This window comes from Aquila chrysaetos, chromosome 1 (assembly GCF_900496995.4).
Source record: "Aquila chrysaetos chrysaetos chromosome 1, bAquChr1.4, whole genome shotgun sequence".
NCBI classification, from domain to species: Eukaryota; Metazoa; Chordata; class Aves; order Accipitriformes; family Accipitridae; genus Aquila; species Aquila chrysaetos.
The window spans coordinates 68,090,175-68,110,827 of NC_044004.1; the positions used below are offsets into that span (position 1 = coordinate 68,090,175).

The 20,653-nt window shown below is 39.1% G+C and overlaps 1 protein-coding gene across 4 annotated transcripts in view; it reads left to right on the forward strand.

Annotated features, from left to right (window-relative positions):
- The window catches only part of PRMT9 (protein arginine methyltransferase 9), a 24,186-nt gene continuing 3,533 nt past the window's right edge, over positions 1–20,653 (forward strand). The window contains exons 1-13 of one of the 4 annotated variants that reach the window (XM_030007253.2): positions 1–234; positions 651–729; positions 1,312–1,524; positions 2,045–2,193; positions 3,501–3,737; positions 4,332–4,499; positions 6,303–6,405; positions 7,609–7,715; positions 11,581–11,773; positions 15,518–15,701; positions 17,743–18,454; positions 19,849–20,002; positions 20,453–20,575. In XM_030007253.2, the coding sequence (XP_029863113.1) occupies positions 1,339–1,524; positions 2,045–2,193; positions 3,501–3,737; positions 4,332–4,499; positions 6,303–6,405; positions 7,609–7,715; positions 11,581–11,773; positions 15,518–15,701; positions 17,743–18,454; positions 19,849–20,002; positions 20,453–20,575 (2,316 nt within the window). In that variant the 5' untranslated portion in view covers positions 1–234; positions 651–729; positions 1,312–1,338. Of the gene's footprint in view, positions 235–650; positions 734–1,311; positions 1,525–2,044; positions 2,194–3,500; positions 3,738–4,331; positions 4,500–6,302; positions 6,406–7,608; positions 7,716–11,580; positions 11,774–15,517; positions 15,702–17,742; positions 18,455–19,848; positions 20,003–20,452; positions 20,576–20,653 lie in introns of all 4 variants that reach the window. The other 3 variants (XM_030007259.2, XM_030007250.2, XM_030007267.2) reach the window with 3 other exon arrangements.

A 20,653-nucleotide genomic window follows, 5' to 3' on the forward strand; every position in this document is an offset into this window, starting at 1 on the left:
AACCGCCCCCGCCTCGGGGCACCCCCGAGGCCGGAGGGGAGGCGGCCGGGCTGCGGGCCGCCCCCTCAGGGGCCGACCGCCAACAGCGCGGGAAGGCATCCGCGGCAGCGCCCTCCCGCCCGGGTCCGCGCCTGCCGCTCTGCGCATGCGCGATGGCTTCTGCCCGGCACTAAGATGGCGGCGGCCAGCAGCGTGAGAGTCGGCTGTCCGGGAGCCCCGTTCCGTGCCGAGCAGGTGATGGCCGCGGGAGGGCCCGGCGCCTTGGCCCGGCCGCAGGGGAAGCCCCCCACCCACCCCACCCCACCCTACCCTACCCTACCCCACCCCGCTGCTTTCCTTGCGCCGGGGCAGCCTCCCTGGGGCTCGCCCCGTCGGTGGGGCAGTGTCTGGAGGTAGTGCGGCCTGGGAGGCTTCCCGGCGGCGCCGCGCTCCCCGCCGGTCGGAGCCGGCCCCCTCGTCCTCTCTGCCCCCGGGTCCACAAACCTGTACGGCAGGCGAGTTTGCACGGCCGTCCCTGGTTTTGCATGCCCCTGTGTAATTTACTGGCGCTTGCCTGAGACGTGGCCGCTGTTTGGTTTTTTGTTTGTTTGTTTGTTTTAAAAAAAGACAAAAAAAAAAATCCCTAGTTGTGATGGTGCTGTTTCTTGCAGTCCCTCTCCATGTAAGGTTCACTTTCTTCAGCTTTAGGATACATCTGAAAATCCTGAAGGCAGTATTAGGCCCTCTTAGGTAAGTAAGCATTAAAAGTTAAAGTGGTAACCAAAGCAGTTATGAAAATGTGTATATTGATTCTGTTAACTCTTTCGTGTTTTCTTAAGGGGAAAAATAGTCGTGTTGCCTTGTGTAAAATAAACCGTGAGCTCATTAGCTATTTTTCTGGGATTCTTTGCTTTATGAAGATACTGTTGTTGAAGTGGAAAAGTTTTAACCTGCAGATTTTGTGGTTGATTATGAAACTTATGAATGCATGAACTTCCACTGTGCAAAACTATTTGGTCAGAGACGTGCTAAAACATCTATTGCAAAAATTAATTTTAAAAAGCGAAGAAGTGTAACCTGTTTCCAGGACCTGGTCTAACATAAACATGATGCGTGCTTGACTTTTGAATGGTGAATACTCATTTTAAAGTTGATGCAATTATCAGTGGCATAGAGATGAGCATGTTTTCGAATGCTTAGGATTTGGGGGGAGGGAGGATGTCTTTACTAATGCCTGTGAAAATTAAAGTGTTGTTTGATCTGTCAGCTTTGTGTGCAACCTTTCTGGCCTACAGTATACACAAATTGTTTGTTTGTTTGTTTTTGTTATAGGAGGAGTGAGTATTTACGTCCTTCAGAATGCCTAACTCCAACGCTAAATTTCATTGTAACCATAGAGGTGGTCAGGAAGCTGGCAGGCGGGAGTTGGTTTCCAGGTCTTTGCAGAGTGCTCAGCATTGCCTGGAGGACCAGGATTTTGGAACTGCCTATGCTCACTATCTCCTGGTACTAAATCTAGCTCCTGAGTTAAAAAGTAGTGTCAAAGTAAGTGCTCCTTGAATTGCTTGAAACAATTTTATTCACTGTATTTCGAGGCTTTGTGACATGTTTTGTGCTTGAGATTTGTTGTGTGTAACTGATTTTCCTATTCAGTCTTCAAAATAAAAGCAGAGAACAGTAATAATGGAGACAGCCAGTAACTTGTTTAATAAGCTGTGTATCCCTATGGGAAGGGAATTGATACACTTTTCTTTTAGTCTGTGTGTGTCAACTAAGTCTAATAAAAATAGGGCCTTGTTAGTATTGGCTTGTAATACAGCATGCATTAATATACACGCAGACTCTTAGTATACACTGCTGGGTGATGATACTCTGTGGATATCTGAGAGCTTATTTCTGCTTCTTCAAGTGAGCCAACTAACTTGGGATGACAGCAAACAATTGTATGCTGCTGCTTAGGGCAATGAAGGTGTTCAGGTGCATGTCAGGATACCTCTAGATCTTTTCAGGGCTCAGTTCCCTACTTAACTACCAGCAACTCAGTGGTATATGTTTTATTTTCCAGGAAACATTTCAGTTTACTCTCTTTAAATGGGCAGAAGAGCTAGATTCTCTGGCACGGATTCAAGATCTGTTTAACTGTTATGAACAAGCACTTGAACTGTATCCGAATGATGAAGTGATATGTAATAGTATGGGAGAACATCTTTTCAGGTTTGTAGTAATGTATCTTCAGTTTTTGTAAGGTTCACATTTATTATCGTATGTTAACAAACAAGGCCCAACTCAGCAGAGCACATAAAATGTGCTTAAAAGTAAATGCAAGCATATGTTTTAATGCTGTATAGTGTGTACAGTTGAACTTCACATGTTTATCAGCTTAAAATACAGTAGCCAATGCTAAAATAAATGTTGATAGTCACAGCAAAAGAAAAAAAAAGTAAAAGCACTTTTACTAAAGTAAAAACTTAAAAGCACTGCATTCAAACATTTTCTAACAATTTATTAAGGAATCACTAAACAAAAGAGAGACCAAAATTGTTCAGAGTCACTGTGTTAACTATTGTTGTGGTTAACCTACAATTTTTGAAGTTTGTTCTTTCTTTCCTGTTAGATCCCTAAGAACTACTGTCTTTTAATTCTGGTCCTTCTTGAGGTCACATATAACAGACCTTTGAAGTGAAGAAGCTGGTCGTGTATACTGTACTGTGTAGGGCTGCTCTTAAATGGTTTGAGCTTATGCTTTTATATATTAGTGTAAAGCATTCTTTTCCTACTTTTTCCAAACAGTGCAAAACTTGATGCTTTGCTGTTGCTTAGAGTTCTCAGGTCTTCTGAGGCTGGAATTTTAAGATTGAAATCATAGGTCGTGGATCCAGATAGTTTTAATTAGGTTTGGGTTTTGTGATTACTTTGTTTTAAGGAACAATTCTCCCAGCATTGCATTAAAATGTACATGTTTCTTGCATTTCATGGATTTTGGGCTTTTTCGGTGCTGACTGATTTGATAATATGTTACAGGTATCATAAAAATTTGCTTCAAGTTCACAATTTAGTTTCAAAATTGCCACTTAACGCAAGTGCTGGCAACTCAAAATTCGCTTGTTTTACAATATATTCCAGTTAAATATGGTAAAGCGGTTTGGGGGTTTGTAGCATTCTCTTGACTTGAAAATCTGTGAGACTGGATTGCAGAGTTGCTGCTGTCATATTGTTGCAGCAAGTTCTTGTAAAACCTGTTCTAGTTTGTCAAAAGATGTAGTAGTGGATGAAGACGGGTGCACACGGTGGTATTTTTGGACCAGCTTTGCATTTTAAACTGATTTGATCTAGAGCTGTAAATCTTTTTCTTTTTTTTTTTTCATAAGGTAATATCAGTGTTTCTAAAGATAATCTTTCTAATGCAAAATATTTCCATTGTCTTTTCATTGATGTAAGACCTCTTTACAGACACACAGATGTTTACATGTACTTGGCCACTGAATGCATGCTTTCTATTTATTTGTCATTTTTACTATTAGAATGGGCTTTAGAGATGAAGCAGCTGGATATTTTCATAAAGCAGTGAAGCTTAACCCAGACTTTGCTGATGCAAAGGAGAATTTTTACCGCGTTGCAAACTGGCTTGTGGAACGCTGGCACTTCATCATGCTCAATGATACCAAGAGGAACCTTACTTACCTAAAGGCTATTGAGAATGCTGTCCGCTCAGGGTGCAAGTCTGTCCTTGATATTGGAACAGGAACAGGAATTTTGAGGTGTGTCATAAGCGAATATTTAACATGAACTTGTTCGATAACAAATATTTTTTTATTAAAATTTGGTTGCTAGTGAAAAAAGTAATTTACTGTCATGCCTTTGATACAAAACTTAAGAAAGGAAACAAAGCTTTCAGAAGTCAGTCAGTCTGGAGGTCAGTGCCTAGTAGTATTTTTTGAATTTTTTTTTTTATTTTTTGTTGCAGATGCTTTTTTGCCAATAACTGCTGTATAAATTGAATTACTCATGTTGCTGTTAGAGTTATAACGTCACATGTCCTGTCTTTGAATATTGAGCCTAGTATAAAGAGTGGGTTTAGCATAGCTGGGGGAGTATCCTTATGCTACCTGTATATTTTGGGGTTTTGGGTTTTGGGTTTTTTTTTTGGTGCTAGCATATCAAGAGGATATCAATTTGTGCAATATCAGTGTTCACACAAGAGATACTAATTCACTCGATTTTTAGACTTGAACTGTTTTCTTAGAGATGTGAAGCAGATGCAGAAATGGAACTTAAGAAGACTCAGTATTCTGTCATGCTTTACCTAAAATGATTTAAACTGGAGGGGAAAAACCCTGATTCTTGTTTTTCAGTATGTTTGCAAAAAAGGCAGGAGCATCTTTTGTCTATGCCTGTGAATTATCGAAAACCATGTATGAACTTGCCTGTGATGTGGTAGCTGCAAATAATATGGAAAGAGAGATCAAACTTCTGCATTTGAAGTCACTTGATATAGAAATTCCAAAGCACATACCTGAAAGGTACGTTGTTGTGCTCTGTTGTGATACTATTTTTAATTTGCTCTTAATTTCAAGAAAATTGAAAATACCCTGTGATCTAAACAGGAAGTAACTTTGCCTATGATATTACCCATAAGGTATGTATGTTCTATGTTTTTATAGAGTAGTGCAGAAATGACAACCTGTTCTTTAGTTCATACTAATGTCTATGGTAGATCAACAATGTCATAAATTGAGGAGTTTAATTCTTCTGTGGTGGGAGCTTTGGGGCATATGCAATTATATTGCAGCAATAGGAAAAGAGAAAATAGATTACTACATCATAAAAGTAATTTTAGCACACTTTTACACTTAACAGCTTGTGGCTTACTTCTGTAGCCCATGAATAGGATGGAGGTGTGTAATAAGGCCTGCAAAGAAAGACTGTTTCTGGGACATATTACACCCCTGCAACTCCACGTCAATTTCTGTATTTGTCAAGAGAGATCAGAAATTGCAGATTGTCTGCCTCTTCTGATCAGGGAATGAGGGAAAACCTCCCCTCCCCTCTGTCCCCTAAGGAGTGTGCTACTGTGTTTGGAGGCAAGAAGGTGCCACATGATGTGCATGGGTTCCTGGTGGTTTGCATCTGGAAGGCTGGTGGTGACTGGGCTGGCTCTGGCTGTGAATGTCAGCACCTTGCCATGGGAAGGATCCATAGGGCTGTGAGTGTGGCTTTAGATACTGGGAGTAAAATTCAGTGGAAGGGTGTTGCAGTTTGTCCTGTGAGAATAGGTTTTTGTGTTTGTATCAAGCTTTTTTTTTTTTCCATATATACATCTGCCTACCTGTCTGTATAGCAGAGATCCATGTGCTTTGGAAAATTAAGTAGCTTATTTTTCAGTGTACATGATCTAGGCTTTTTATGCTACCTGGCTTCTCCTTGTTCACTGTCCCATTCAGCAGGGGTTCTTCAGGAGGATCTGTAAATTTTTAGCAGGTAGAAATCTGTGGGGATTTTTGTTTGTCTTGGTATATGCGAAGGACTGGTTGATCACTTCATCTCACCACTACTAGGGATGCAGATTAACTGTGGGAAGGAAATAATCTATTTTACTTTTAATTACTAACATTTAATAAAGTGTCTAGTGATGGTACAGGCTCATAGTCTAAAATGATGAAGCTCCCATGGTTTTTAGCATGCCAGTCAAGCCTTGTCTAATTGTGTCATCTGAGCTATAGTAACTGATCATATGTGTCCTCTTAGTGTATATGATGAGTTACTGGATGTCACCTGTCAGGAATAAATGGTTACTGTTCTGGAAATGTCTTATGCCGTATGTTTTTTGGTTTAAATCCAAAGGATTTAGTGTTTTAGGGCCCGTTAGTCTGCACAGGAATCTTATTTTGTTTTGATTTCTAGTTTGGGGGTTTTTAAATTCCTTTTTAACACACATGCATGGATGCATCTTGCACAAGATTCAGACAAAATACATATTCTGCAGTATCACTGGCTGTGTGCCCAGGCTGAAACATCTTCCTATTTTGGCTAGATTCTTCCCCTACAATTTATTTATAAACACTGAACAAGAAGCTTTATGGTAAACTCTTGCTTATTATTTATTCTCTTCTGTCTGCATCTTGAATAACTTCTAACAACAATTCAAAACACATTGTTTGTTGGAAGAATTAAATTGCCCATCTGTATTGAAACTTCAGAACACTGGTAAAAGTTTTGCTCTGAGCTCACATTGGTATGGTGGGGTTTTTTTTCTTTAAAAGAATGCTTGTTAACAGGAATGTGTGTTATACATTATATGTCATGATGCTCTTTTTCTTATCTAGAGTTTCCTTGGTTGTCACAGAAACAGTTGATGCTGGTTTATTTGGAGAAGGAATTGTGGAGAGCTTGATACATGCTTGGGAACATCTACTTTTACAACCAAAAGTAGGTGATGTGGGTACATACATATAAATGGGATTCCTGTTTTGTTTGATATATATTCATGCATATATGTATGTGTGTGCATGCGCATGTGCACACATACACAGACATATGTGAATGAGGAGCAACGGTCTCGTAAAATCTTGTAAATACTTCATACCTATTTATATTTTAAAAATGAGCGATCTGGGTTTGTTCTATGAATTTGATTTTTGGCAAAAGGCAGTGAGGCAGCTGCATACATTGTAATTCTGCGAGCTCATGTTCTGAGTAGACAGATACTTTCAATGCATGTTTCCCTGATGTAATCTTCTATTGTACAGAGATGGTTCACTCTTGATCACTGTTCATTCCTTTTTTTTTTCTTTCTTCTCTTCCCTCCTCTCCCCCCCCCCCCCACTTTGTAACTAACACCAAAGGGGGTTTTGTGTGTTTTAAAGGCACTATTTTCCTGCAAGTTGAATTACTTGAGATACCGACTAGTAGCAGAAAGTTGTGTCAGTGTAAGCAGAAAATGTTGACTTATGGTAGAATTATTTCTCATCATAACCTCGGGAACAGTCGAGTATAATGTGGTAAATATGCCATATGCTTATGCTCTTAATTTATTTTTGCTAACTTTGAACTTTTTTGGAAGACTGAACAATTCCACTGAGTCTTGGATTTTACTTTATGTATTTTGCATTTTAGCTAGCATACATTAAGCAAAGTAATATGACAAGGAGTCTTATACGGGTTAACCTCTCTTAGGCCTTATGAAATAGAAGGACTTCTCTTTTTATTTTGATGTTGCCTTGATTCCAACTAATTTAAAAAAAATTTTACCTAGCTGAAAGCTTTTGTATTGTATTGAACTGAAACTGATGACCTCTAGCGTTAAGTATAGGAATGATGCATAGAGGAAAGGTCCTCAAATGTTTCAGTATATTCTAATGCAATACAAATTAAAAAACACTTCTCGAATTACATAGAGGAAGTAGTAGACTGAAAAGTAAAGCTGATGTGTGGATATATTGAAATACAGTATTTACGAAACTCCTTTAATGGTCAACTGGAATGACAAACACCAGAAACTTTACTAGTCCCTAAGAACTTACGATGTTTTGACTGTAACCTTGAATGGTTCATTAATATGTAACCTAGGCTTGCAGTAATAGTAGAAATAGGTCTCTGTCTTATTGCATGTTGTTATTCATGTTTTCACAGCCTAAAATTCAAGATGTCAGTACTGGAGACTATGGCAGAGTTATTCCCGCAAGTGCTACAATATTTGGAATGGCAGTGGAATGCAAAGAAATACGTAGACATCACAGGTATGTTTAAACTCGAGGACAGTTTGAACCCATATTTGTTATTTGGGAAGAGAGACCGGTGGTTTTGTATTGAGGATTTTTCATTTACTGTTCTCTTTATTTTTTTGAATGGCTGATTATCAGTTTCATATCTGTTTCACTAAGCAAATTTCTGCTACCACCCTCCCCACCCCTTTTCCAGGCTCTTTCCCCCCCCCCCCCCGCCATGGTTCAGACTTTCTGGATCACTTCATCAGAAACTCTTGGGTTTCAGTTATGCTGAAATACGTGCCTTTAACACATACTAAAGAAATTTAATTCCTTAAGAGTAAAATTACTTCTCAATTTCTATATTGGAGATTCTTGGATTAATATTTGGCCCTTATCCTCATTTTACCGTCTTTATAATCTGCTTCATACCTCGCTGCTGGATCTAACCATTTCAGAAGATGAGGACAGGATTTTGTAAAGTCTAAGTGTTAATAACCCCACCTGGCATTGCCTAGTTCTGAACTAGCATGCAGTAGGGTTTCTTTGCTGAGACCAGTTCTGACTGTGTATCAATTACTTTATTCATTTTTATTCTAATCTTCTAGAACAGCGTCACTGTATGGAGGCAGTCTCTGAGAGGTTTGGATTTGATGTATTTTGTTTGGGATTAATCTTGTTGCAGACTAAAGAAAACACTTTTACAGGAGCTTCAGTGTACTGGATAAAAATAGCCAGGCAGCATCAGTGATTTTTCTAATGCAGTAGACCTGGACAATGCCCAGAAAGAGACAGAAGTTCCTATAGCAGATGGTCGTAGAAGAACTTTCTTTTAGGCAAAGTTAATTATTCATCAATTAGAAGATAGGCTTTTGCCTTGAAACATGGCATTGACTGTTCCTTACAAAATTTGTACAGAATGAAAGTTAATGTACTGTAACTTTGGATTGTTGAATTAACAATCCATTCTAATGGTATAGCTTAAGGTCAGGTGGCTAGCAGGGCTGAAACAATTGCCACAAATTAATTATATGCTGTAAGAAGAAGAAAAATGTCACTTTAAAATTTCCCACATTTATAGTTTGAGATCCTTTTTGCTCCAGTAAGAATACCTGTCTTAAGTCTATTTTAACAAGTGCTATGAAGCTTTATGTAAAACACTTGCCTATTGTCAGATTTAAACTATCCAGATCTCTCTGAATTATTCTGATGTGCATGTCTCTACTCTTCCTGAAGTGTTTACATGATCTACAGCAGAACTTCTGGATTTGGATGGGTTTTTTTGAGTTGAACGCCTAATGAAATAGCAGTGTGAAAATACCTCTTTTTCGCATGCTTTTTATATCGTCTAGTACAGTTTCTGTCTTGTACAATTAATACAACTTTTCTTTGAGCTCTTCCTCATTATTTAATTTTTTTTTGAGTGGTTATAAGTAGATGTAGAGCCCAGAAATCTATGAATACCTGAGGTTTTTTTCTGAAGTACATTTAAAACTGTGTTTAATCTATCATCAAACACTGATTCATCTTGCTGAGGGAGGGACTCTCCTTTCACTCCAATTGTTGATAATGTTGCATATCACGGTCATCTATCTGTGTCTGATCTTCTGCTTTGTATTCTGTCCCTTTGTTTTAGCAATTTTAAGTTATGCTGCATTTCTTGTGCTCTGATTGTTTTTAGTTTTTTTTTTTCCTAGGATATAGTGAAATTCTAGATAAATTGTACCACTTTTCATATAATTCTACTTTTGGTGCACTTAAGCCAACTTTACAAAGTTTTGTGCTGGTTTACCCCTTATTGTAGCTTTATTACTTGATGTTTTGGTGATAGTTGTAATGTTTCTTTACTATAGCTGGTGCTACTTGTACCCATCATTTGTGTTCCCTAGAATGGCTATAGGGCCGAACTCTGCTTTGGTGTTAATGTAACTGTGTTGGGTTTTTTATGGCTAGTTTTAATTTTCTCTTGAAGCCATTGCTGTCTCTTTGAAGTGGTTGTTTCACATCCAGGTGAACATGTCAGTTAATTTGTTCTTCTGGAAGTAAACACAACTTGTGAGAAGACTTGAGTTCTACTGAGGATAAATTTAGACTTTCACAAAACTTTTAAGATACCAGAGTATACTACATGCTGTTTTTCAAGTTTGAACTAGATATCTTTCAAGAGTCATGTGTAGCAGTAAAACAATATTCTAGGAGAACATAGGTCTGCTACATGAGTGCATCTACGTTTAGTCATTTTGAATAAGATATGCCAGAATATTGGTTAACTTATTAATTTAAGTCACTGTAAGAATTACTGGTTTCAGGTATTTTTAATGTTTAACTTTTAGTCGATTAGGCCCCAGAAAGAGAAGCAATAAAGTGACTGTACTTGTGTGCCTATGTACTGAAGCCAGAAGGGTTCATGATAATATAATAATCTGCTGACATCTTCCACAATACAGGCCTCATACAGCAGCTGTTCTGTTTTAGTTGTAATATTTCTTTTAAAATAATACATGGATTCAATTTCAAATGAAGGAGAATACATTCTCATCCTTGTTGTTAAAATATCTAAGTTACTTCACCGAGCAGGTGAGAAGATTGTAAATGTTGATAATGTTGCTGTATTTTTTAGTATTTATTGTGAAGTACTTACTACTTTGTGCTTTCTATATGTCACATATGCTTTTATTGCTAGGGAATCTGCTCCAAAGATGGAGTCTGATTTTAATTTTTGTCTTAGCTATTCTTAATGGTCAAAGTATATTTGCCTAAGAATCCAGGTTATGACAAAAGGCAACTTACTCAATTCTGCGATTGGGAGCTTTAAGGAGATGACTGTGTCTGATGAGAATATTATCAGACAGCCTGTCTAGTCTTAATTGTAGGGAGAACTTTTGCAGGGAGGGGAGGTTCCTGAGAAAGTGATTCAGAATTAAAAATAGTTCTAGAAATAGAAATTTAACTGGTTGTCATTTGAACTTCTGAGTGCTAGATCTCACTAAGAATGTAGATTCGCTTGATAGCTGTCACTTAAATGGGAAGCAGTAAGTCCTTCACAGACAAATGTACTTTTTTAGAATAATCTAAAGTGTAGCTTGTGCAAGACTCCTCTCATGTAACTTCCTGGCTTGTACTTTGAAAATGAGAATATATCTTAAGTCCTCAAACCTAAGAGGTGGACAGTGTATGTAAGTAATTGTTTTAAAGCAGTTATAGCATTCTTTCTTCTTTGAAGCTTTTCATACAAGGTTGTTTCTAGAAACCTGATTGATCTTCTGTCTTACAAGAGAGGATATGTGTGTTCTGAGTTGTCAAAGCCTTTTCCACCAAGAAATCAACACTGAGACTTTCTTTGCAGCTATGTAACTATGAAAAATGCCTTATTCTGCATAGATTGTTCTTGATAAATATATAAATGCAAAATGAAAGTTTTAGGTCAAAGGGACTCCAAAAATGCATTTTCCTATTGCATATCTATCTTTGTTCTGACTCTTCTGTTCACCTGAAAGAAACACCTTCATTATCTGTCTAGTGCAGCAGCAGCAGAAAAACTTCATTTGTTCTTATTATCACAGGGTATATTCTTCTTTCCAGTTCTCTGTCAAGACTCAGTGAGTTGTACTTACGGGGGCAAAAGTCTGTGGCCTTTGACAAAGGACATACTGGGCTTTTTCTCAGTTTCTGGTGACAGCATTCAGTTCTGATTCTTGAAAGTGATGTGCATTTTCTGTGCTTTAGAGCTGCTCTGAACATAAAAACCCCACAGAATTGTTTTACTATTTTTTAGTTTTTCTATTCTTACACTCTATGCATTTAAAAATACTTAGCCCCACTGGGAAGAATTTCCTTTGGGTTTTTTTTGTCAAATTATTTGAAGTTTCACTTCTTCCCTTTTTTCCTTTACTCCCAGAGTGGGAACGCAAGAAGTTGCTGGTGTGTGCTTGTCAAATTCAGTGCAGTTCTTTAGTCCAACATACGCTTCTGCTGGTTCAGAGGAAACTGTTGAACCTTACACCACCGAGAAGCTCAGTCGTATTCCTGGGGGTTATGTACCTCTGACAGAGCCCTGTCAAGTAATGACAGTAGATTTCAACAATCTGCAGGTAATGATCTTTTTTATGTCCTATATATAAAGTAATGTATTTATGAATAACAAGAGTCCCATATCTTACTTGCATTCCAGGTTCAATTTCAGAACAGTTCCCAAGTGCAAAGTTGGCAGGGCTGCACTGAAATCCTCTGCTGGTTTTGATACTTGTCTGGTTTTGTGGTGATGTGATTCATCAGATGACAGTCTATGAGTTTTTGAAGGTGGAGGTTTTTGTTTGTTTGGCATAGGTTAGGGAACTAAACTAGCTCACCATAGGATCAAACAGCTGCCAGCCTCAGTACAGGGAGGGGGAGGAAGAATGCAATAGACCCATCTTAAATGTTTTATGCAGTTGTAGAGCTGACCTAAGTTTATTCTTCTAAAGTTAGAGTCTTCAAGAAATGGATGTATTTTACATCTGGCATAAAAATATCTGTAAAAAAGGTGTAAAAAGAGAGGTGAGATGAGGAAATTATCTTATCCTGTTCAACTTGTTTGAGTCCACTCTTCAGCTCCTTTGGTACCTTACAGTATTTCTGTAATGGCATTCTAAAATATGGTAGCATTATTTTGTGTATTTTGCACAAAATATGTTTGTATGTATATACTCAATAGACCTGAACTGTAAGGCAAAGGACCTCAGCTACTTGCAGCTGAGCATGCTAAAAAATCCGATCTTTGGTGTGTTTCTGGCTCATTGACCTGTGGTGAGGAGTTAGCATTGAGTCAGAGCTTAAAATAGATTCTGTTATATAAATGAAATTATTCTTGGCTACTGCTTGGCCAGGAATTGCAGCGTTTTCTGAATCAATAGCTTTTCCTAGTTGGCTTGTCTGACATCCTGAGATTAAAAATGAAATAAGACAAGGCTCTTCAGTGTACCATTGGGAGCGATCTCTCTGTGACCTAATGTTGCTTCTGCTTCTAGCATCAATAAGAAACTATTACTCTCATCTGAGAGTTGCCTACTCTTAAGCATCTGCCTGCTGGCAGACATGTAAAGATAATTTTAAAGAGTAAAGAACACTGTTACTCTTTAAACAGTGTTTCAGAACTGCTCCTTTGAAGATTCAGTTAGACCAGTGGAGGATTCCTGTCATGAAATGGTAAGATATCATAAGTAAAGGTAAAGGGAAGAAATACAATTGATTTATTTTGAATCATTGGTTACTGTTTGTTGTTACTTTGTCACTGGGCAAATATGGCAATGCCAAACACTGGTAGGTTGCTTTTGGCAGGGGGAGTGGGTGGGGGGGTGTTTGGGATGTTTTTTTTTGTTTTTCTTTAGTTTTGTCATGGCCATACCTGGATGGTCAATTGGTGCAGCTGAAAAATAAAAAAGAAAAATTGTCTGTGCTCCTATTGGAATAAAAAAACCTGCAATACTTACAAACAGTAGCAGAATTGCCTACTAAAGATTGAAATTCAGTTAAGAAATCACTTAGCATTAGTAAGGTAATTTCAAAGACCCATTTCTAAACTTGTATTTCAAAGAATGAGAGGGATGTTGCATTTATTCTGCTTCTACCAACTATCCAGACCTAAATTGACAGAACTGAGAAAAAGACTTAAAATATGGTGCAACAGTGTTTCTCAAACTAAGTTATGGGAGGATTCAAAGACATCAGTACAGATCAGAGAAATAATAAGTCAAAATTAAAAAAAAAAAAAAAAGGCAGCTGAGTTATGCTGATTACTTTTACTGCTATTATTAGCAGCAGCAGCGCAGTTCCTCCCAGGCAGGGGAACAAGGTGTGGCTGTAATTACAGGCTGCAGACACTTGCACCTAGCCAGGTACTACCTGTGTGCATGTTTGCTGGCAGGAGATTAGTGCCACTGGGAGTGGAAGTGAGTGTTTACCTCAGCAGCCCGTAATTAAAGCTCAGTCTCACTTTCAGGCCCTAAAGGAGCTGTGCTCTTGCCAACAATTACAGATATTGGATCTTTCTAATTTTCATGAGAAGTTACTGTGTGGAGTATTTGAGAAATTCTGGATTAAGACATAGGAAACTTGATAACTGCATTCTTTCTGTAGCTTTTGTTTCTATTTGTAGTCCCATTTACTTTTTTTAATGCATGTTTTCTTTTTCTCATTCAGAGGATATATGTGGCATAGCATTGGTGTTTTGTTTTTTTTTACTGCCTATTCCTGCATAGCTGCTTTATTTTCTTTGCTGTCTGTTTCACTACACTAATTGATAAATTGCCATCCTGATGTGCTAGAGCTGTTTGAGTCTGTAATTGTCATAAATAGTAGAAAAAGGTTTATGCAGTGGACAAATGTGAGGAGTAAATATGGGATGAGCAGCATGGTAGAGAGCAGGGAGAGCTGAAGTAACTGCCTTCAAGTGGGTTTTTAAGTGTTGTGTACCACAAGATAGGAATGTAATACTACAGTTACTAGAACCAGTGGATGAGAACCCTGGGCCTGCTGCTTTTGAGGAATAATCAGGAAGAATATTTTTAATATCAAATATACTTCTAAACAGCTATAACTTCCCAGAAACCAAGAAACAGATGCATGCTTGTGCTCTTGCTGCCTTGCTTACTTGCTTCAAGGGACTTACTGCCAGCAAAGCTTCAGCTTACTACTATTTTCCTCTCCGTTTGAGGATGTACAGAAAAAATGACTGGCAGCAAAGCACTTCTATTGAAGAGCAGTGAGATCTTATTATGAACTTTATTAGCATCCAGTAATTTTAACATGTGTGTTGTTCAGCCATCCCTCAATTGTGAAGAGAGGTAGACCAGCTCTTGGAGAACACAGAATGAGAATAAAGAGGGGAAAAAAAAAAAAATGCAGCATGTGAGAGCTACTCATGTTCTTAGAGTAGAACATCTCTTTTGCCCTGTCTATTATAAGATTGAAACTTAGGATCAATGTTGACATAAGCAGGTTAGGAAGCTGATAAATGTTTAAGAAAGGCTGTTACTAGGCAGAATGTTGTGACCAAGAGAATCTTTGGTCCCTTGTGCTTGACCTCCTGTTAATTGTTTTTTTGCCAGAACTGTCTCAAGACATTGGAGCTGGGCCTTTTATATTCATGAATGCTGGTAGCAGAAGGTAGTTAATGAGGAAAACAAATTGTACATGGAAGAAGACTTAATTCCCGTTACATACTCAAAACTTTGTAGGAGTATTGGAGAATTTATAACCTGATACCTTTAGGGGAGACCTTAGTTCTTCCCAGTAGTGAAATTGTACATACCTGAACTTTTACAGAGAGCCTATAGCCCAGGTATCAGAGAAAATATCCTCAAAGATGTTTGACTTAGTGTTTTTGTAATGATTTTGCTGAACCTCTGTTCAAGCGAATTCAGTGCTTAAAGTATTTCTAGAACTGATTGAGCACAGGTTTTGAGTAAAGCGTGTGCCTAAGCGTTGGCTTGAATCCAGCCCGAAAGTCTGGCTGTGTTTTTATTACTTCTCATAAGGCAAGCCTTGCCAGTCTAAAGCCTTTCTTGCAGTTTTCAGTGTTTTTAAATATGTATGTTCTTAGATGTAGGCATGTTTGCTTTAATGGCTGATGGGTGCGGTTTGGTCATGTGGATAATTGCACTTGCATGCGGGAAGACAGTTCCTATGCTAGTGAGTACTAGTGATGATAATTGGTATTGTAGCAGCTTGTTAACTTCAGGTTTCTGTTGGGTGTCCTCATGGACTGGTGCAGAGATTTCGGTAACTTAGTGTAATAAAACCCATTTTTTATTCATGGAAAGAAACTCTCATTTTTTCTCTCTTCTCACTTTGGTCAGGAGCTGAAAAGCCTTGCAGCTAGAAAGCCCTGGAAGCTCAGCCTGCCAGTCACTGAAGGAGGAATACTAGATGCTATTGTGGTGTGGTTTGTACTACAGCTTGATGATGAGCACACTCTATCTACAAGTCCCAGTGAGGAAACTTGCTGGGAACAGGCAGTCTATCCTGTGCAGGGCCTCCTTGGTAAGTCCTGTGGATTTTCTTGTTGCGGTACGTTAACTTGGTTTCACTTTGGTTTTGAGCTAGTTAGGTTATCTCAGAGGTTAGGAAGTGGCAGCAGATAGGTTTAGGAGAAGTTCAACAGCAAATAGCTGTGAGGTGGTTCCTGATCATGTTTCTGGATTGTAGTGTACAATCCCTGCATCAGGGCTTGTTCATGGGACTCTGCTATGAAGCAGATAAGGGACCTCCTTAAGACCTGGGAGAACGCTTTTCATTTCATTAAGCTGTGGGGTTTTTTCTATACTGAATTAAATGCATTGTGGAACAGCTCCAAAAAGTGGGGCTACTGACTGGCTCTACTTAGTCAAGATGTGACTTGTGAAAGGGAGGTGGCGTAGGAATTGCTAGCTGCTACTGCCACAAAACCAAAATTAAACATTCCCACCTACCCCTTACCTCCATTTTGGACTCAACTTGAATACTGTTCCACACACAGACACAGTGGCAGTGTCATTTCCAACAGCCTTTACTCTCCATTTACCCATTTTCAGTTCTCCTGTTTCATAAGGATCATTGCGTCCAACTCCCTGCTCCTCACAGGACTACCTAAAACTAGGCCACATGACTAAGAGGTTGTCCAGATGCTCCTTGAACTCTAACAGGCTTGGTGCTGTGACCACTTCCCTGGGGACCCTGTTCCAGTGACTGACCACTGTCTCAATGAAGAACCTTTTCCTAATGTCCAGTCTGAACTTCCCCTGACGCAGCTTCATTCCATTTCCTCATGTCCTATTGCTGGTCACCAGAGAGTGATCAGTACCTCGTCCCCTGCTGTCCCACTTGAGGAAGTTGTAGACTGTGATGAGGTCACCCCTCAGCCTTCTCTCCTCCAAGCTGAACAAACCAAGCGACCTCAGCCACTCCTCATAAGTCTTGCCCTTGAGACCTTTCACCATTCTGGTCACCCTCCTCTGGACACACTCGAATAGTTTGATGTCCTTCTTATATTGAGGCACCCAAAACTGCACACAGTACTCAAGGTGGGGTTGCACCAGTGCAGTGTAGAGTGGGACAATTGCCTTCCTTGACTGCCTAGCTATGCTGTGCTCGATGCACCCCAAGACACAGTTGGCCCTTTCAGCTGCCAGGGTGCATTGTTACCCTCACGTTCAACTTGCCATCAACCCAAACCCCCAGCTGTCTTTTCGTGGGGCTGCTCTCCAGCTTCTCGTCCCCCAGTTGTACATATAACTGGGATTATCCTGTCTCAGGTGGAGAATCTGGCGCTTCCTCTTGTTAAATTTCATAACTGTTGGTAATTGCCCGGCTGTCTAGGCTATCCAGATCTCTCTGTAAGGCCTCTCTACCCTTGGGGTAGTCCACAGCTGCTCCTAATTTAGTATCAATAGACAGTGGGGGTAGCTGTGCCATAGGCTGGTTCAACTGACAGTGTAGGGGTGGGAAGAGACTCAGCCTATGTTGCTGTTGAAAGAAATGTTTGTCAATCTATAGCATTTTTGTTTTGAAATTCTGGTCTGTATCAGTGGATTTACTTTCTTAGAGCATACGCAGAGTATCCAAAGACCATCTTCAGCTGTACACTGTAAATGTTCCAGTAAAATTTACTTTTAATAAATTACCCTTTCTAAACTGTAGCTATTGTTTTCCATGTAACTACAAATTTACCTTTGTCTACAGGAGGTATTAAAATGTTTACATTTAATATTTAGCATTTTAAAGCAAAAACAATTTCTTTACCAGTATGTTTTTGTTCAACTCTGATGTTGACAGAACACTTAAAGTAATATCTATTTATTGTAGAAAGGCTTATTTTGAGAATCAATTTTGCCTAGTGTGGGACAGTTTAAGGCAAATGTTAAGGCCCAATTGCGGATTTCAGCTTCTGGGCTACAGACTAGAACAATTCTTTCATACGCACTAGTAACAGCTAATGAGGTAATGCTTTTTTTTTTTTTTTTTTTTTTTTAAAGCACTGTATGGCTGCTTCACTGATATTTGCTGTAAAGTAACTGACGTTACTATTTTGTGCTGTTTTGCCAAGATTATTCTGTGAAGACTGGAGATACTGTGATGATGGAAGTTTGCTGCCAAGACTGCTACTTGAAGATCCAGAAGGTTTCCTGTTTGACTTCAGAGTGTGGGATGGACTTCAGTGACAGAGATGACACACTGAGTTTGGGCAATGAGGTTGAATTATGTAATGCTCTGGCTGGTCTTCAGACAACTAGCAAACAGGATGGCAACGGTCAAGTATGTGTGTTGGAATCCACAGAAATAGCCCTGCTGAACAATGTACCATACCACGAATGTTTTAAAGCTGCCATGGGCAAAGTGCTGTTGTCATTAAATCCAACTAAGGACTTGCAGTCCATGGATGTTGATGGACATGGCAGTGGGATGAACCTCCAAGAGAGTCAAAACAAGAGCTCTCTAGATATGGCTCCTGATCCTTTGTACATTTTAGATGTATCTGAAGGCTTCTCCATCCTGCCAATTATAGCTGGCAAACTTGGACCGGTTAGAGCCTACAGTTCTATTGAGAAAGAACAGCATCAGGCAGCACTTAATGTAATTTCAGAAGCTAACCATTTCCCTAAGGAAACACTAGAGTTTTGGCTCAGCCACTTAGAAGATGAAAGTGTGGTGCTACAGAGACCCAAATCAGACAAATTGTGGAGTATTATTATCTTGGATGTTATAGAGACATCAGGTTTAATCCAGCAGGAGGTGATGGAAAAGGCTGCAATATCCAGGTACAGTATAAATTGACAAAAGTATTCCTAGAAATCTGTAATTATCTGAAAACCTCTGAAAATATTCCTTTTAACTACAAAATTACTGTCATGTTGGTTCTATAGAGCAGGAAAAGCTTGTTTTCTGAATGGTTCAACCTCCCAGAGTGTTTCTGGTGGGACCATTGTATACACATATCTTCTAAAAAAAGTGTCAAGATTTCACTTTCATAGACTTCTTTATATTTTGTATGCAAGAATATGAATGGAAGATTGTATTGCTTGGTCTATCAGAAGTTCCCAGGATAGCCAACATCTTAGCAATAACTGAGGTAGCTTTCAGTGCAAGGTTAGAAAAGCCCAGATTCATTTACATGTCAAACTGTTGTTGGAACAAACTGGTACTGCTAAAAGACAAACCCATGGTGTTAGAACAGCCAGGGAGGCAGCAACAAAGCTAGCTGGTAGCCACGGCAGGAGGGGTGGGAAGGAATGCAGAGCAAGAGAAATAAAATAATGGAAACAGGTGGCAAAAAAAGTAAATGTGAAACAGGTTTGTGCCCTTCTGTGGTGCTAGGGGAATCTTCTCAGTTTATCATCATGCTTGGTGGTGGCAGAATATTCCATATGATTTATGTTCATTACCTTTTCTAAGCTTTGAATCTTTGGATGACTTGAAAGACTTTTTTTGCTGTAAGAACAAATGGGAAATTACTCTGACTTTTGTCATATGCAGACTCAAATCTGTTGGTGTGAAAGTACATCCAATAGTGCACTACTTACCTACCTATGAAAAGAGGCCTGCTGTAGGAAAAGGAAACCTAAAACAATCTGTATTGAATTGGAGGTGTTTGATATTATGCTGAGTGAAAGCTTCTAGCCCGTTGCTGCCCTCAGTGGTGTGATACTCTGTAGCAAGACACCAAGCAAGGCTCATGTGTTCTTTTCAGGAAAAAATGCTGTCTCCTGTATCACTATCAACTTTAGTTAAACACTTAAAGAAGGGTGACTTAAATTTCCATGAGTTTTTGTTTCCCTGTGGGTATGCTGGCTTCTTAACCAGTGCCTCCCAACAGTATGTACTTCCTGACTTTAAGTTTTACTAAGTATTTCTGCCAGTCCTTCAGTGTTAGATGCTGCTGCTATGAATAAATCCCACTATCTTCATCTGGAAATATCACCGTTTCCAATATTGACACTGAGAAAACACAACTTAGTTCCATAGTTCTAGTATTATGTGACAAGTTTTCCTTTTTTGTCTGATACAGCTGTCTGGTCAAATGGGATCAAACGGAAATGCTTAGGAGCACTTGACTTCAGAGGAAGAACTAGCATGCCTTTCTTAAACATACTTAATGTTCTTTCATTACTGTGGAATGATATGCTTTAAAGGTGAAATCTCTCTCATTTTACAGATGTTTACTTCACAGTGGAGGGAAGATTTTCCCACAGTATGTGTTGGTATACGGGATGCTTGTAGAATCAGAGTCTCTGTTACTGGAGAGTGCTGTTCAAGGAACAGAACCAACTCTTGGGTTTAATATAGCCCCTTTTATCAACCAGTTCAAGGTAAGAAGTTGGTGGGTGTCTTCCAGGCACAGTTCCAAAGCCTGCAGCTGTCTAGCTGTTTAGTTTTGGTGTAAACTGCAAGAAAACTGAAGAGCTGAATCTTTTTCATATTGTTGAAGTTATCAAGAGAGGTTTATGTGACCAGACAGGGACCTTGAGATAAACTAAAATGGGTAACGTTTGTTTTAGAACTGGTGTAGAAGTTTTGTCTGAGTAATGAAAGATGCAGTGTTACTGTACAGAAGAGTGATTGTGCTGTTACTATCTCCCCCATCACCTTGTACCCCAACAGTCACACTTCAAAAGGGATTAGAAGGGTGTATTTTGCATTTTGGCTGTCTCTTACAGGCATTACAGTAATTCCTAGGAACTTTTGCATTATTTTTAAGTCTTTTAACTTTTCACTTTTTAATGGCTATTGATGCCTGAAGTTATGGTATATGCTCCTAGGTACCTGTTCGTGTGTATTTGGATCTCTCTACATTACCATGTCTACCCCTGAGCAAGCCAGCAGAGCTTTTGAGGCTAGATCTCATGAACCCTTTGTCGAACAGCTCCAGCAGAGAAGTGAAGGTGAGTTGTGCATACATAAAGTTAGAAGTGTGCTTAACTGCTGTTTTCCAGAGCTGCTCATTTTAATTGCTCACCTTG